Raw genomic sequence first — 18,146 nt, 5'->3', positions numbered from 1 at the left:
AGGGTGGAGGTAAAATGGTGAAGAGTTTGCAAATGTCCAAAACTTTAAAGAGAAGTAAAGTCATCAGCAGAAGAAGAGAGAGGAGCTTAGATGGGAAGATGAAGAGCAGTCTTTATGGATTGTTAGTAGAATACTGGATTGTTTTATAATGGGAGTGGTTTGCATAGGAAAAAGCTGAAGAAATAGTATGAGAGCAAGTCTAAGGAAGAGAGCAGTTTCAATCAGTTTCATCTCAGCTGAACACAGCTTGGATCTGGCTAAGCATAGTGTTCCAGAGATGGAGAGGAGGAGGAAGGCAAGATGACATTGTGATATCTGTACTATGGATGGTATACTTTAGTGACAAAAGTTAATCACTACATACAATTTACCTGTGTTACCTCAATATAATGCTAATGCACTTGTTACCAAAGTCATTTCCTGACATCTTTGTGAATTGGTTGCAGTTATAAATATTTCTTTGATGTGCATTCCTTTTGATTAGGTTAACACTAATCAAAAGATGAATTATTAGATGTGTGGTGCAGACAAGTTCTCCGTATATATTTATGGCTACAACTGTCAGCTGACAAAACATTTATTGGATTTTTTTTAATCATTTTCAATAAATTTAGAGTGCCGTGCTGAATGCAGAAGGCTTAGTTTCCTTACAAACTATAGAATATAAAGATAAATGGTGATGTGTTCACTCTTGGATATAACATTTTTCAATTTGCTGTTTACTGGACTCAGCTTGTAATTGTCAGTGGATGATGGCTAATTGGACCTATCAAAATGCTCCACAGGCAGTACAGTTTGATATAATCTAATCATCTTTTCTTAACCTTGGGGATTTTCAAACTAGAATTTGTTATTGTGCAGACCTATTAAAATATCAGAACTGCTTACTGAGAGAGTGCAGCACATTTAGTGCCAAGCTAGCACCACATTCCTTTCTTATGGCTTCAGTTTTACAACTGTGATAAATAGATTACTGGACAATCAGCTCAAAGACCCACAGAATGTGTTAAACTGTGTTTCATTTCACTGGGGAATGTGTGTATGTGTAACATAACAGGAGGCCAAGCAAATAGTCAGCAGTTATTTTAACAAATACTAGCCAAAATGTATTATAAGGACGTTTTTACTTTAGCTGGTGCCATCATTTTAGGCATCCAATAACTGAAAATAAGAATCAACCATTGTTGATCTCATTTGTAACTTGAAAAATGTGTGCACATTGAATGTAAAAATTGTAACAATGATTAAACTATTAAATTCACTAGTAATTTTAAGTTTAATGTGAGATGTTAGCAGCGTTGGGAATGTTCAAGCTTTTGACATATACCAGTAATTAAGAAGCAACAGCTAATATTGTTAATAAATAACTGTTTTAGTGGGAAACTTATCTCAAGGCACTATTTAAAAAAAAATCTAAAAGCCAATGCAGTTTTACAGTTGTGCTAAAAGACAAGGGCTCTGAAAATTGTGATTAAGATCCAAAGAGGAGACAAGCAACTGAAGGATCTATCTTATGCTGTGTCAAACCCAAGAACATAGAAACAGCAACTCTCGAAGAAAAGATGGGCCTGTGCTGTATTAAATGAGATGTGATAAATGAGATACTTTACTATAGGAATTATTTTTATTTGTTCTTTAGTCCAGTCATTTTGTTGACTAACTTTAAGAAATGTTTTAAATGGATTACAGAAACCCCTTATGTTCTGCTTCAAATATCAGAATTGTATATTGTATGGTAAATAAAATGGAAAATGTTATTACTGTTAATGGTAAGTGGTGAATTGTGTTGTTTTGTAAGAAAGAGATGCAGTATGTTTCCAAAAATGTCAGTATGAGATGCAAAATTGCTGTGTACTTCTCAGTGAAAGAAATACTTTGAGACAAGGAGTGAGGAAAGAGGTGTTTTTTTCACAGCTTATAGAAGCTAGGATTTAGTTTGATAAAGAAAATACATAGATCTGATAGAGGTATGTGGATATATTTGATATGCTAGATTGTTTTTAAGCTTCATATTGTGAAATTGTTTCACACATGGGTTTAAGTATATTAATATTTATTACTTTTTTATTTATGGAAACCATTTAGTCCATTTCTTAAAAAAAAGTTTTTTAAAGGCAGTATTCCAGAAGAAATCCATCCCCTGCAATAAAAGGGAATATGTATTCTGAAATATGTAATTCTTCATTGTTATTAAATATATCTCATATCATCACAAATTAATTAACCAAGTATACTTTGAGAACAAATTATAAGAGATTCTTAAGCCAATCAAATGAGTTTATACACAAAGTACTTCAGTTCTCAATCTACCCAGTATGTCCTGGTGAGTTCCTAGTGGTGAAGGACTGGTACATACAATCTGTTATAAATAGTTATTCCTGATATTTGTGATCATTTAACTGTTTTGATGAAAACTGAATGTCATTAGCTCTGTCATGTATATAACTGAAACCAGATGAAAAATGGAGTAGATTGGCTTTCAGGATTAACAGAGACTCGTAATGATCTCAGACCTTTGTGTTATCTTTTTTTGTTGTTGTAGAAGCCAATATATAACAATTTGCAAAGATATTATCAACATTACTTATTAGCAACTATTAATTCTTTAGGCAATTTTAAGAAACATTGGACCTGGACTTGTCTTCCAAGGTATCTTCAAATGATGGGAATTTTATTAGTGTTAAAAATGGGGAAAAAATACATTGCTTGTTATAAAGGTGCTCATCATGAAAGGTGAATTATGGCTTTTTATTCATACACATGATTGAGTGTGATATTATGTTTAGAACTTTGAGGTCTTAGGTGAGTTTTTTTATTTTCAGCTCAAAGAATTCAATATATCAAAACTGAACAAATGAAGCACTTGAGGTATCCGTAAAATGAAAGCAATGTACATTGACGCATTTTACTTTTTTTCTTTTCAGCTTGGATTTCGAAGAATGTGCTCACAAACTAATAAAAATGGATTTTCCTGATAGCCAAACGGTATGTTTTACTAAGATGGTTTTCTGAAGGATCAATTTAAGAACATCAGTGATATTAATTAGCATATTTTATACAATGCTTGCAGCATCACTTGTAAACATTTTTTCTTTTTCCTTTTTGTTGTTTCCTGAGCAAATACAAAGAATTTACTCATATTTATCTTGGTCATTCAGGTTGTTTTCTTTGAAAATGAAGTTATGATTCATTTAAGAACTGGGTGTTCCCTTAACAAATGAAATGCCTTTTTGAAATAGCTTGTTAATGGTAAGGCAGTACACCAAGTATTTCTTCGAGCTTTGTAGCAAGTCATTAAACCTAATAATCAATAGAAACCATTATGTTCTGGCTCTGATTTAATTACTTTAAATATTTAATTAAATTTACATAACTAGCATTTTACTTTATTCAATAGTGTTCTTACGTAGTTTGGTTTTCTTTTTAAAGAAAATACCCAGATTTAAATTAAGACGTAAGAGCATTGCATGTTCTTGATATTTTCTTTTGAATATTTTCATATTTACAGTACACTTTTATATGTGTAGTTTGCAGCATTATTATATTTTAAAATGGTACATTTGTCGGAAATGGGCTGATGCTTTGGAACAAGGAAAGACCAGGCACACTACACAATTGTGTGCCCATGCATTATAGAGATATTGATTTGCCAGCAGCACCTGCTGTGAGGGTTGCGGACGTCAGGTTGTGGAGCAGTCTGATTTTGCAATTCAAGCTCACAAGGGAACACTGCCGGAAATATGGAATGACATTGTTACCTTCACTTTTTTCTTTTTTAAATTTCCTTGAGCATTCTGAGACCCATGACAGTTTTATCAAATATGAAGTACGGTCGTTTATTTTCAGGATTTTACATTTTAAACATTTTGATAAAAATTATAATGTGGTGTTAAATCACTGTTTTTAATTAACTTTTATTAAGCTGTAGATTTGTTTTAATAGCTAGAAAGTTATTTGGATTGAATTCCATTGTATGGGTTATTTTCCGAGTTATTAATGAGCATGTTAAATGTGTGTGGTATTATAAATATACAGTACACCAAACCAAGCAAAGGTTTTACCTCTTCTTGTGCAAATATCATTCACTTTAGGAGTCCCCATTTAAAGCAGTATTTACTGAATTTATTGCAAGGCTTTACGCTCAATGTAAAGGTGGCTTTTCTGAATCAGTGCTCATAGGCTGATACGCAATCAGTTGTGACAAGGACATTATGGAACCCAGACTTTGATGAAACTCCTGCTGAGTTGGCTGGTGCTTTTGTTTCTTATTAAGGAAAAAAAAGAGTCTATGGCACTAAAGCTTCTGTGCTCTGATATGCTGCTAGCCTTACCTCTTAGCTGACTTATTATAACCAACAATGATAGCAACAATCCCCAGAAAATTACCTTTTATACATTAATTGTACATCTTCTTGTTTCTATCATGCATTTCTGTAGTAATATTATACTGTGGATGCAGCACTACTGTGCTGTCACGGTTTATTGTAGACAGTAATAACAGACTAGAAAGTAAATTATATGCACTCAATCACTTCCACTCAACCAACTCACTCTCCTGACCCTCCAGTTTGTCTGATTATCTTTCTTCTAATTTCTTTTCAGAAAGACGTAAGAACTGAGTTTGCGATAATTTAGGGAAACGGAGGCCTTTTTGGTGTTTTATTTCACAGCATAACACAGGCATTACTTTCATAAAAGGTCTACGCACAGCATACATCTATTGATTTGCTGACAGGAACTGAAGAACTGAAGCATGGCCCGTGACGCGCTTCTACATAAGCATGTTTACTTTGTTAACCAAGCTATGCCTTTACGAATGGCACCAATTCAGGTCAGGCAAAGTAGATCTCAGAGAAGAAGATGCACAAGTGGTTGCCCACATTTACTAGCTTATTAATCTGCTTGTGAATAGGCGACTTTGGTTTTGATAAGCATTTGATATCTGTAATAGTTGTATGTTTATAATATATTGTGTATATATATTTATTGGATTCCTGATGCTATGATGGGGGTTTCCTTTAGATTCCTGACTTTCCTGTGACATTCACCAGGGACTTTATAATGTGACCCATCTTGTTGAGCACCTATCTGTGCAGGTTCTCCACTCTTCAATGCAGATTTAAAATTTTGCTGCATGAGTTATGTTTCAAAACAACCTTTGTGGTGAAATAATACAGTACAAATATACAAAATTAACATACTATTTATTGCCAAGAATATACTTTTACTAATATCTTGTTGCCACTCTTTTTGCCATTCCACTTAAAGTTTTACCATAGTTGATAATGTTTTTAATGTAAAAGTAAAGGGTTATATTAAGTTACCAAATTGGAGCAATGAGATTTCTTTTAAAGAATCATTGCCAATCCAGTTAATTTCTATATAGTCCGTTCTTGTTAACATCCTAAGACCATTAACTGAGTGACTGAGATACAGAATTGCTGCAGGCTTCGTTATGTCCTGCATCATTTTCAATACTTCATTATTCTCATTATTATATTCTATACACCTCTCTTCTCCTGACCAATTGGTACTTTTCTTGCATTACCTATTTTAAGAAATGATTGGATCTAATCAGGACTGAATGTCTGTAAATCACCCCTGAACTGCTTTGCAATCTTCCTCCATAGATCATTAAGGTTAGACACTTCAAGGCTAATTTAACAAATTTAGATCTGAATAAAGGTTTGTTTCCTTTTGTCAAAGGAAAATATCGAGAAAAATATCGAAAAGAAAGTTACAAATCTTTTCTTTTCCATGATTTGATATCTTGCCACATCATAGCAAAGTTTTTTTAAAATAATGATGTTATATTTATACTTTTTTTTACAAATTATTTTTGCAAAGGGGTAGAAAACTGCAAAACAGACACTAAAGGTGGTTAATTTAATAAAGGTATTTTCATTCTTATAGCAGTAAAATCTGTTCTGGAGATTTTTAGAAAAAAAATACAGTAAATATGCCTAACATACAAGAAATGTCTTTGAACATTTCAGAATTGGTAGAGTTGTCCACACAAGCCCTATAATTTAATTATATACATTGGTTATTACATGATTAAAAATCACTTTGCAAAAAGATCTAAAAAACAATTGTGACTTTTCTTGGAAATGTTTTCAGTCATACTTATTGTGGATGAACTAACATCCTGAAGTCAGACAGAGGTACAGATGCATTGCACACTGCTTTATAATATTGTATTCACTTTTATTCATCAGTTATTATCCATTAATAAATATCAATTTAACTCGGTCTAATTCAGCTGCTGAAGACTCTTTACCACTTTAGAACGGTTCACTTCAGAGTTAAATAGATGGCAGCCAGTGGGAAGGCAACTGGCAGGTCATGAATAGGGCCAAATAGTCCTGAATCTGGACAGTTTCCAAATGCTTTTGAACTCTGAACAGGTTTCCAGTAGCAATAATGCTGGTAAATGTTACTATCACTTTTGTGTATCTATACCAATTAATGCTTCTGCCTAGTTAAATTGTGTGGTATTTTTGTATTGCGTTTTTCAAGAACCTTCAGTGATTTCATTTCACATGCATAGTACATCAAAATTTACACAGGCTGCCCATCTGTACACACTTGCATTTAAAAAATGTGGTATCTTAAAGCATCATATCTACTAATGTAAAGTTTTAAAACTAAAACAGTTTTCTTGTTAAAACTGCATAATTAAATCTCTTTATTCCTGAGGCCTCAAAGGGATCATTTCTAAAATACCCACATTTGATTTAGAAAGAAGGGAGTATGTTTTAAACCTAGTTCTGACTTAAACAGTAGTTTTCATAATGGGAGTGTTGTGAAGTTTGTCCATTTTTATCCCAAGTGTGCAATTAAAAAGGGAATGCTGGAGAATGACCTTACTGAAATGTGGGAGTGATTATTAATAGTATATTTTAATGAGACTTATGTTTAAGTCACTGCAGTTTTTTGATTATTGCTACAGTGTTAAAAATACTGGAGTGGAGTTAATCCTTGTATTTAACAGTTGTCACTCAGTATTCAGTGCACATCTGTTGCTTTTCAGAAACTGCCAGATAATTTAATTATTTTAATGAAATTTAAAAAAACACAGTACGATTTACATGCAAAAATGCAAGAAGCAGGGATATCAATTTTAAAAATTCAGGTTTCCTATCAGCAGTTCATATTATTTTCATTTTTAAAATGGTAGTATGATTACTTTCACAAACGATAAAGCCTTATGTGAAATGAGATAAAGTCCAGTTTTTCTTTAAATAGTAGTGACCTCATGTAAAACCTCCATCATAAGATCTGAAGTACTTAATTCTATCTGAATTGTACAAAACGGATTTTTTAGATGATTACTTATCTTACGTTAAGCAATTACATTTTCATTGGGCAGTTTTGATAATAATATTAGAAATTACTGCTCTGCCTTATGGAAATTCTTAGAAATGTTTACTGTTGCGGTTTGCAGTTCAAATTTCTAAATGTGGCAACATTTTTTCTACAGCAGTTTTCAGGATGCCCCTTATTGTCCAATGTGTGGGCTTTTCAAGGGTTCAGTGCCCAAGGGGTTGGGTCATATAGTGTTTCAGCTTGTCCATATACTGGAGGCTTGTGAACACCATGTTAGGTACCATTCCTCATGGAATTGATTTTGATGATATGACATCATGCTTTTTACAGACCAGGTGGTGTGCTGTTTTTGAAACATTTCGCCTGTTCATACGCCATTACACATTTAGCTTTGGAGCATTGGATGAGTTGCTTTTTTTTGACAGTATGGCCATCCTGGCTTTTAATATAATATTACCATGCATTTCTTTGAAATCACTGCCCCTCATCCTGTCCCTTTTTGTTAGCGACTGTAAATGTTGTCAAGAGTATAGAAGCTAAATGACAGATTTGTGCTGATATACATGGATAGTAGATAGCAGGGTCTTAAAGTTAATCTTTTGAAGAGAGGAACATTGTTTTTAAAATAGAACTTTTTAAGTCTGTTATTGAGCTGTTTCACAGATAGCTAGATAGTACTGTAACTAGCACTGATTGAGAAATACATGAGATTTGGAATTATTAAGATTATAGAAATAGACATCTGTTGTAATGACACTGTTGAGGTGGAATCCAGGAACCCAAAGAGCCCACTTGCTGCACCAAAAGCAGCTGTGTCTGGGAGTCTGCATGAAGCACAGAGAGAATGTCCAGAGCTGCGTGTTATTGCAACCGGAGGGAACTGGGGGCACACACTCTGGGGATGAGCAGCAGGCTTCTTGCTGACTGGCAAGCCAAGTTCCACACATGCAGACAGACAAGGTACTGTGACTAGCTAAGGAACCAGAGTGTGGTGCAGGCAAACACAGTCCAGGGTCGAAATCCACAGCAAGCAAGGGTTGTAACCAGGAAGACACTTTAGCGAAGCACAAGGGAATGTCTGGTAGATGGGTTGATGTGACACAACACTCTGTCCCCTGCACACTGAAGCACACCCACACACAACTAAATATATTTCACAACAAGGCCGATATTTAAGTAAACAAACACTTAATTTATCTCACTAACTTAAACTGCTTTGTATCTAGTGATTTATTTCATGGGTGCATGCATGTAAGTGGATACACTGCTATGTAAAAAAATGCTCTCATAAGGGTGGGACTTATATAGAAAAGATCTGGATCTTTTTAAGGGAGGCTACATAGAATAGCGTATGTGAAACCTTATATTAATGGTATTGTTTTCAACTGTATATATTCAACTACACCACATTTGTTGGTTTTTGGGAATCATTAAATATCATTTCGCCCAGGTGCTACTGTTGGCTTGTCCATCATTTGCAACACGCAGAGATTTTTTAGTTTTGTCCACCTGTGTCTACCCATACCCTACATGGGGGTGTGACAGCTCAAGAGACAAGAAACCAAGGGGTGATCCAGGAGATGAAGTAGTAACAAGCAAGCAGGGGTCAAGGTACCAAAGAAGTGATCATACAACAATTAAGCTCAAGAGCCTCAGTGTTCAAACTTAGTGACAGAGCCTAGATTTCTGTCAGATCTGTGTATTTATTCTCAAGAACACCTGCAGTGGGTGTGGTAAACTGAATCCAGGTGCTCAGAGTCACCAGGTGATAACATTCAGTTATGTCTCTCTCTACACTGGCTGCTGCAACACAGCTAGCTCACTCACAGAGCAGCAGCCCAGGCAAGTATGACATCCATGTTGCTTCCTGGCTCCAGCAGTCCAAATTTCCTTACCCAGACACACCACAGAGTAAAAGAAGATATGAGGTATCGGTGATCAGCTGCCTGAAACCCCTGGGATAGGAAAGATCCATCCATCACTTAAGTGCACCTTAATGAGGGGCCAGCAGCCATATCACCCTGCAACTCAACTGGCAACCCACTGAAGTTGAGCAGGTGTGAGCCTGGTCAGTACCTGGATAGGAGACCTCCTGGGAAAACCTAAGGTTGCTGCTGGAGGAGGTGTTAGTGGGGCCAGCAGGGAGCGCTCACCCTGTGGTCTGTGTGGGTCGTAATGCCCCAGTATAGTGACGGGGACACTATACTGTAAAAAGGTGTCATCCTTCGGATGAGACGTAAAACCAAGGTCCAGACTCTCTGTGGTCATTAAAAATCCCAGGGCATTTCTCGAAAAGAACAGGGGGTGTAACCCTGGCGTCCTGGCCAAATTTCCCATTGGCCCTTACCAATCATGGCCTCCTAATAATCCCCATCTATGAATTGGCTTTATTATTCTTCTCTCCTCCCCACTGATAGCTGATGTGTGGTGAGCGTTCTGGCGTACTATGGCTGCGGTCGCATTATCGAGGTGGATGCTACACACTGGCGGTGGTGGAGGGGAGTCCCCATTACCTGTGAAGCGCTTTGAGTGGAGTGTCCAGAAAAGCGCTATATAAGTGTAGGCAATTATGTCCCAGCAGACCCACTGCACATAAGATTAGATGGAGAAAGAAACTCCATCTCCATCTAACTCTCCATGGAGAGAGAAACTAAATTCAACATTTAGTTTTATTTGAAAATTTAGGAAGGCCAGATTTTGGAAAGTGTTACACTCACCAGAGTGATTAGTAACTTCACCCCGTGAGGGCATGAGGGTCCTCTGGATTTCCTGCCACCTTTCTTCTGAATTCCGTAATTGAACAGGGTCTTGCTTAGCTACTCATTGAAATATACTCGTAAAAACCCCAATTTTGGTATAACAGCTATAGCTAAACATCCTGCAGCTATTTAACTAGAGTACATATTATTGTTGGCTATTACGTTATTATATCTTACTTTACTGGGAAGATATCTGCACCTCATGGGTGACAAAATAGGTTGAATTTAACTCCGAATTTCATATTATTGGTCAGATATAAATCAATATATGTCATAGTCAAAATTGAAAGTAATGTTGCGGTAATGTAGTTTCCATTTATAAAATTAATTTGTATCCTTATGCTCAACCGTGGAAATTACTTTATATAAAAAAAAATTAATGACGGCTTTAAGGGCAGCACGGTGGTGCAGTGGTTAGCATTGCTGCTTCTCTGTGCTGGGACTATGGGTTCAATTCCTGACCTGACAATATGCGGATGCTAGCAGAATGTTTCTCCTTGATGTGTTCTAGCTTTACATTAAAATTAAATATTTTCCACAGTAGATAAGTGCACTCAATACCATTAGTCTGTTATTGTGAAAGTTTTACAGTAATATAGAGGAATGACTATAATCAGTGATGTTTTGATTTGCACAACATAACTATAATAGATGAAAACACCATGAACTGTAAAGAAAAGCTTATTCTTAGGCAGTACAGTTATCTGCAATACATAATATTTAAACCTTGGTTACATACTTCAGCTGAGTCTTTGTTGAGAGGTGAGCGTGATGTAATGCATAGACTTGTCTTGTTTTTCTGTATGAAAACAATCTAAAGCTTTTTTTTAAATTATTTATCACCCTGTTAATGCTGTTCTGAAGAACTGGATTGTTTTAAAACTGTATTCGCTACTTTTAAAATTATTGGACCCTCTTGCCTAAAACTTGAATTTCAAATAGGTCACAGGCAGTCGATGCATGTTGAAAGCAGCTTTAGTTGTTCAAAATTTTTTATATATATTGGGAAGTGGGTAAGCTTTTTCTGAAGATAACTGCAGAGCCTGAGTGCGTACACATGGGATTCACAGACTGTTGCACTTATACATCACTGCATCACACTTTGGTCTCGAGTAGTGCTGCTGTTTCATCCGCAAAACAGAGAATTGTATTTGAGCCATTTTTTATAAACCTCTCAATGTTTTAGGTTGAGGTAACTGAAAATGTGTTTTCTTCCCACAGAAAGAGTTATGCAATATGATTTTGGACTGCTGTGCGCAGCAAAGAACATATGAAAAGTTTTTTGGTCTTCTTGCTGGGGTGAGTCCAATACTATTTTTGTCCTCTTTACACTTACCCTTCATCTCTGATAGGTGAAAGACTGCCTTTTTGGCAGACACTTGCCGGAGCTTGTCAACAAAAAGTATAATGAGTTTTGGGTTAGATCACTGGAAACTTCAAAAAGGAAGTCGTAAAACCTCTTTATGATTGATTTATGAAGTGATGATGCTGATACGAATATGAAGGATTTTAATATATATATCTGATGCTAAAAGAATTTTATGTGGTAACTTTGCAATGTGTCTTGTTCAGTAACATCCTTTTTTGTGTTATCTGCAGCGATTCTGCTTGCTAAAGAAAGACTATATGGAGAGCTTTGAAGCCATATTTAAAGAACAATATGAAACCATTCACCGACTGGAAACCAATAAATTAAGAAATGTTGCCAGAATGTTTGCACATCTGCTGTATACAGATTCTGTCCCATGGAGTGTAAGTAGCAAAACCAGTGCCTTAAAATTGAAATGGTTAATAATATATTTTCTTTTCAGTTTTGGCAGAAATAAGTTAACAGATAGGTTGATTTAGAAAAACTTATACAGAAATTATAAATACAGAATTTATAAAAAAATATAATTTAATATTGAAGCATTTTAGATACTGTAAGTGCCCTACCAATAAAAATCAAATTTAAGATGTAAACAGAACCCTTACTTGGATTTTATTGCTAATGTATTTTCTTTAAGGTCCTGGAGTGTATAAAGATGAGTGAAGAAACTACTACGTCATCAAGTCGAATCTTTGTTAAAATTTTATTCCAAGAGCTCTGTGCATACATGGGACTTCCTAAACTCAACGAACGGCTTAAAGATGTGTAAGTTGACATAGAACCTGGCTGTCCGGTAAAACCTGACAACAGTTTTTATCTTGTATTTCAGAGTACTACACTGACATAGTTTCACTGTTTCTAGAGTAAGATTTTATTTTTTAATTGAAATTTTGAATGTTGGAGAAAACTGCAGAGATTGCCAAAGTGCTGTAGGATATAATTCAAATTAAATTATTTTAAATTAAACTTTCCATTTTTTAGCACTTTGCAGCAGTTTTTTGATGGGCTGTTTCCCCGCGACAATCCCAGGAACACAAGATTTGCCATTAATTTCTTCACCTCCATTGGCTTGGGAGGTCTAACGTAAGTGAAATGTTTGGCATTTGCCCGCTTCTTTCTGTTCAGATGATCACAGGAGTCCGTGTTTTCTCGTCAGTGCTAATTAATTGATCACATGGTGTGCTGGTATTTATATGAAGCATTGTACATATACACCATAGAATTTGTCACTTTTAATGAATTCCTTACAGGTTTGTAACTTTTCTATTTGTTTCTTAAGCTTTTTGTTCAGTGTCTCTAGTGGTATTTGCACAACTCACAGAGAACTACTTCCTGTGTACATAAATAAGCACACAATGGTTTTGTTTCTGATTTCACCAGAGATGAACTTCGAGAGCATTTGAAAAACGCTCCAAAAATGATAATGACACAGAAACAAGAGGTGGAGTCTTCAGATTCTTCGTCGTCCTCCTCCTCCTCGTCTTCATCCTCATCTTCAGGCTCGGACAGTAGTAGCAGTGACAGTGAGAGCAGCACGGACTCCTCCAGTGAATCAGAGCCCTCATCCAGCAGTGGAAGCAGTAGCTCAGGTACCCACACAGCACCCTGCTCTGTGAGCTGTAGTCAGCAGGTCTAATTAAAGTTAATACTGTTACTGAAGCAGTAATTCCTAATTACAGTGTAATTGTAAGTAAATTCCCAAGAGGTTTGTATGGTCTAGCAATCAGCGAAATATCCTTAATTTGGAATAATTTGTTTTCCTGTTGACTAGTGCTTATGTGTTCCAAAGAAATCACTTACACCAAGTTACAATTGTATGTAGAAGTAGAACAGCTGCATACATTTTTAAATTATATATATATACTGACAGTTTAGTTACCATCTTTTGACTAATCTCAAGGAGGTACATCTTGTAGCCATACCTAGAGTAAGAATAGTGCCTACAGTTTTAGTCACCTCATTTAAGAAAATATTTGCTGCTCTGAAATGAGTAGAGGAACTACATACATTCCCAACCTTAAATGAATCTCCTGTACTGAGAGTCTTAAACAGAGAAGACTGAGGAGGCCTGAGTCAAATATTCAGAATCCTCAATTGAATCCTTTGTGCTTTATAAACACCAGAGGAGAGCACTGGAAATTGCATGAATTTGCATTAAAGATTGAAATATGGATGAGCTCAATTAACTACAAATTACAAAACAGTGTAGATGGGCCTTTTTTAACCATTATGATGTTCTTAAAATCTTTGGGAATTATATGTAAACATGTATTATCAGATTACAGTGTAACAATATCTCAAAACACTTCACAGCATAGTAAACATACGTGTAGTGTATATTAAATATATATTTTGAATATTTCTGAGCTCCAATGAGATAGATAACCAAGTTTTTTTATTCAAAAATTGAATTGAATTGCTAAATTCAATTAAAAGAAGCAGTCACCATGCATTATTAATATAAGAAATTTGGTGTTTTGTTGCATTCTATCAGTATGTGGCCATAACAAATGTTTTTATTGTGTGCAGTTGCAGTTACTGGTTTACCACAGTTTTTCTGCTTTGTTATATTTACTTTCTTCAACATATCAACTGCTGTTAACATTTTCAAAATAAAGGACTATCAATGAATAAATAATCATTGAGAAATGTTTTAGCAAAAGATTTGTAGAGTTGGAGATGTTTGTTTCTTAATTTTTTTATCAGGCTTATGTCTTCAGTTCTGTTATGACTGTCCCATGCATACTTCACTGATTAAAAACAGCAGACATTATTCAAATTTAAGATACAAATGTAACTAAAACATTTTCCTATATTTTTAGGAATCAAAAGTGAAAGATTCGACAATCAAAACAGAGTAGGATCATTGTTTAAGTTTAATGCAAAGCATGTTGCCATTAGTGACACCTCCTCTGCAGTCTTGCTATACCTCCTGAAGTGAAAAGTTGTATATTTTTTAGAACTCAAGCTTAAATATATTTTAAGGACTTGAGTGTTTTTCCCACCGTTCAAAAATGTTGTTGATCTAGCAGTGTAACTAAGTAGAAGAAATTTAGAAAAGCTTGTATAATTATTAATACTATTAAGTGGTCCATAAAGAATGGCTTTTTCACTTCCTGGGGTCCTGCTGTTTGTGCAATGTTGACCTGCCTGCAGTGTTGCCCTGGGAATGTCATGAGTTGCCTGTTATTTCACTGTGAGGAATTTCTGGGCTTTGAGCTGCCGTGTCCCACTTATATCATTCAGCTGAGTCAAATTATTTTAATTGACTATTTGTCATTTATAATCTTTTAATGAATTGGTACAATTAGAGGTCTTTAAAGGGAATTTACACTTGTATTATGTTGAGTGGTCTGCAAGGTTTTTATTACATGTTTCATTACATTTTTGTAGTCTCTTTAGATATGTGGGGTAGTTATTTTTTATATTTTGCTTATAACTTCTGTTTGCACTATTAATTGTGTTTCTATAGCACTTTGTATCCCAAATATTCTCAATTTGCTTTACATATAGAAGAGGACCCACCCCTATCCACCATTGATCAGCCTTGATCAATCAACCAACAACCTGCACCAGTTAATGGTGATATTTAGGTTGGCCAGACTGTAGAAGCTAAATGAAAGTGGATTAAGCCCAGACAACAGGGTTAACATGTTTACATGTTGTTCAGTCTTCAACGATGAAATAGTTGGGACTTTGATTTAACGTTTCAACTCAGGGACTGCACCTCGTGCAGCACAGTGTCTTTTATCACCATACTGGGGCATTTCCAGTAACTATGTCACCCTGCCACTCACAAATGGCAACCCACTGAACTAAAGCAGTTGTGAACCTGGCCTGTACCTGGAAAGCAGACCTACTGAGAAGTCTAAGGTTGCTGCTGGGTGAGGTTGCTGCTGGGAGAGGTGTTAATGGGACCAGTAGGGAGGCCTGTGGTCTATGTGGTCCCCGTGCCCCAGTATAGTGATGAGGACATTAAAAAATCTCAGGGCATTTCTCAAAAGGAGAAGGGGTCTTTACCCCAGTGTCCTGGACAAATTTCCCCCTGATGTTTACCAATCATGGCCTCCTAATAATCCCCATCTATGAATTGGCTTCATTACTCTGCTCTCCTCCCTACTGGTGGCTGACCTGTTGTGAGTGTACTGGCACACTGCCTCGCATCATCCAGGTGATGGTGGAGCATAGTCCCCATTAACTTAAAGAATTTTGAGTGTAGTTTCCAGAAACGTGCTATATAAGTGTAAGGATTATTACTACTACTGCTACTACTACTTTGGAAATTGTGTTCTAGGGAGAAGTAGCCTTACTGGTCTTCCAGCACCACTGACTTTCCTAAATGTTTCCCTTCCTCAGCACACTTTTTTAAGTTCTGAAATATGGTAAGATCAGGCTGCAAGGTGGCAATGTTGCTGGAGCTAAAATTAAAACAGTGCCTACGTAAAACATAGTAATAAGTGTATGTCTATTTCTGCGTTTTGGCTTCTAAAGAATTGTGTAGATCTTAGCGAAATAATTTTCCTGACAAAGTGACTAATGTTTCTAATGTGACATAATGCACTTTAGTGATGATTTGATGAAGTTGAGATTTTGTCTTCAAAAACTCTTCTCTGAAAAAGAGTCCAAGAATTTCATTCTAAAAAAAACTGGAGTATACTTAATTAGCCACAAATAATATATGAGTTGCAAATTATGAAAGTGTATTATAGAAATAAAATACATCTGCACAAATAACAGATTACAGAGATTATAAAGTCATGGGGAGAATTGCAGCAGCTGGAATTGACCACAAATCCATTGATTCAGCAAAGAACCAGATGGCACCTAAGTAAACGGCAGCAGCTTTGCTGAACTTCTTGACATAGCACTTAGGAGGGATATGTCTAATCCAAAGCATATGAAAATGGAAAATAGTCTGCATGGCTTGTGTGTGTAAAAAGATGCACATATTTAAATGTATTTACTTAAGGCTAGTTCTTATTTTTGCCTGTAATAGAAGCAAGTAAACATTTGCCCCATTGAGCTTACATTTGTTTTGTAGTTTGATTATTAGGTATGGAAGTAGTAACTGACCATATAAATTCAGAATGCCACCCCAAAAAAGGCAAAAATAATCGTTAGCATTATAATCTGTAAATTTGCTTCTACAATAATTGAAAATAGTAGATATACCAATCTGGGTCAATACAATCATTTAATAACCAGTCTACTGCCAGTCCTCTGACTTCAGGCATGACAATTCTGCTAAAGTGTTGATGGTGGCTTTGTTAAATGTGGCTGGTCCTCTTTCTCAGTTATCAATTACTGCATACTTCCATATTTTGTAGTGTTGTGAGATTAGGGTAGATAGGATAGTACTAATAAAAGATGTCGAGCAACACTATGTCTTATTAAACAAAATCTATTTCTTTTAACAGATTCAGATTCAAGGCGCAAAAAAGTGCAAAGGAAGAAGAAAGACAAAGGATCTGCAAAGTCAACCACAAAGAAATATTCCAGTAAGAAGCAAGACCGCTTACGCAGAGACAGCAGCAGTGAGGAACGAGAAAGACCAACTGAAAAAAACAGCAGCAAAATCTCCAGACACAGAGACAGAAGAGAAGAGCCAAAAAGTCCTGACTGGAGTCACAAGGACCAGCACCGCAGGCAAAACAGAGACTGTGAGGACAAAGAGTTTGACTCTCAAAAAGAACGAGAAAACATGAAAAATAACTCCCAGTCTGATTGTGACAGGGACAGATACAAAAGCAGGGAAGAGGAGCCGCAAAGTCGCTGGAGAGAAAGGTCAAAGTCAAAAGAAAGGAGTCGCAAAGAGACAAACTCCAGAACAGACAGTAGGGACTTCTATAAAAATGGAGTTGAAAGGCAAACAGAGAAATCCGACAAACAGAGCAGACACTCCGATAGATACAGGGATGCTAGGAAACCTGAAGACAGGCATAGGGAGAGCTCTCCCAGGAGAAGAAGATAACGTCCACATTGCAAATTCAAGTGTACTACATGTTTCTTTTTAAAATCATGATAAAAATGTATTAGACTATTTTTTGCTGTTGATGCATCAGTTACTGCATACTCCCAGGGCTTTTCTTTCCTGGTGATATGTAAATGTTTTGGTAACTGAAATGTTTATACAGGAGGTCAATTCTTTACTTTAGGGTTACTCTGTAAAACTAGAATTGTTTAGAAAAATGTATCAGCAGAGGGAAAATGATTTCTTTTAAAAATTGTTGCATTTTTTACTTTGTCATGTCAGTTGGATTTTTTAATATGGTATTATTACTTAAATATGAACAACCTGTGAAATATTTGTAATTGAATGCAATTTTCTATGATTTGGCCTAATGTTTTCTTACTGGTGTTGTGAAAAATATATTAAAATAAGAAACCTGTGACCCGTTTTTTTTTCATTTAGAAACCCATTCTAAAATTTAAATCATTATAAAACTGATTTTCAAAAATCTTTAAACTTGGTGTTGTAGTTGACCTCAGTTATACTATCTGGAAAAACATTGTTTGCTTGACCTACTTTTAATACTGCTGAGCAGATGACAGTTTCTGGAACTTAATGTCAAGTGATGTAAAAATTAGGAGAGCATGATTGGTTTACAGTAATTAGCTTAAGTGATTATTGCATGAGGAGTGTACAGTGCTGTCAGTACTCAGTACCATGGCTTTCCACTATTCATGAA

The 18,146-nt window shown here is 35.7% G+C and overlaps 1 protein-coding gene across 2 annotated transcripts in view; it reads left to right on the top strand.

Annotated features, from left to right (window-relative positions):
- The window catches only part of cwc22 (CWC22 spliceosome associated protein), a 48,189-nt gene extending 30,347 nt beyond the window's left edge, over positions 1-17,842 (top strand). The window contains exons 15-22 of one of the 2 annotated variants that reach the window (XM_088930421.1): positions 2,925-2,985; positions 11,310-11,387; positions 11,688-11,840; positions 12,095-12,222; positions 12,439-12,540; positions 12,838-13,046; positions 14,280-14,314; positions 16,875-17,303. In XM_088930421.1, the coding sequence (XP_088786547.1) occupies positions 2,925-2,985; positions 11,310-11,387; positions 11,688-11,840; positions 12,095-12,222; positions 12,439-12,540; positions 12,838-13,046; positions 14,280-14,314; positions 16,875-17,162 (1,054 nt within the window). In that variant the 3' untranslated portion in view covers positions 17,163-17,303. Of the gene's footprint in view, positions 1-2,924; positions 2,986-11,309; positions 11,388-11,687; positions 11,841-12,094; positions 12,223-12,438; positions 12,541-12,837; positions 13,047-14,279; positions 14,315-16,874 lie in introns of both variants that reach the window. The other variant, XM_088930420.1, reaches the window with a different exon arrangement.
- The last annotated feature ends 304 nt before the right edge of the window (positions 17,843-18,146 follow it).

This window comes from Atractosteus spatula, chromosome 13, assembly GCF_055471065.1.
Source record: "Atractosteus spatula isolate fAtrSpa1 chromosome 13, fAtrSpa1.hap1, whole genome shotgun sequence".
Classification (NCBI taxonomy): domain Eukaryota; kingdom Metazoa; phylum Chordata; class Actinopteri; order Semionotiformes; family Lepisosteidae; genus Atractosteus; species Atractosteus spatula.
Note: the sequence above shows the minus strand (reverse complement) of the source record. Positions and strands in the feature narration are given on the sequence as shown.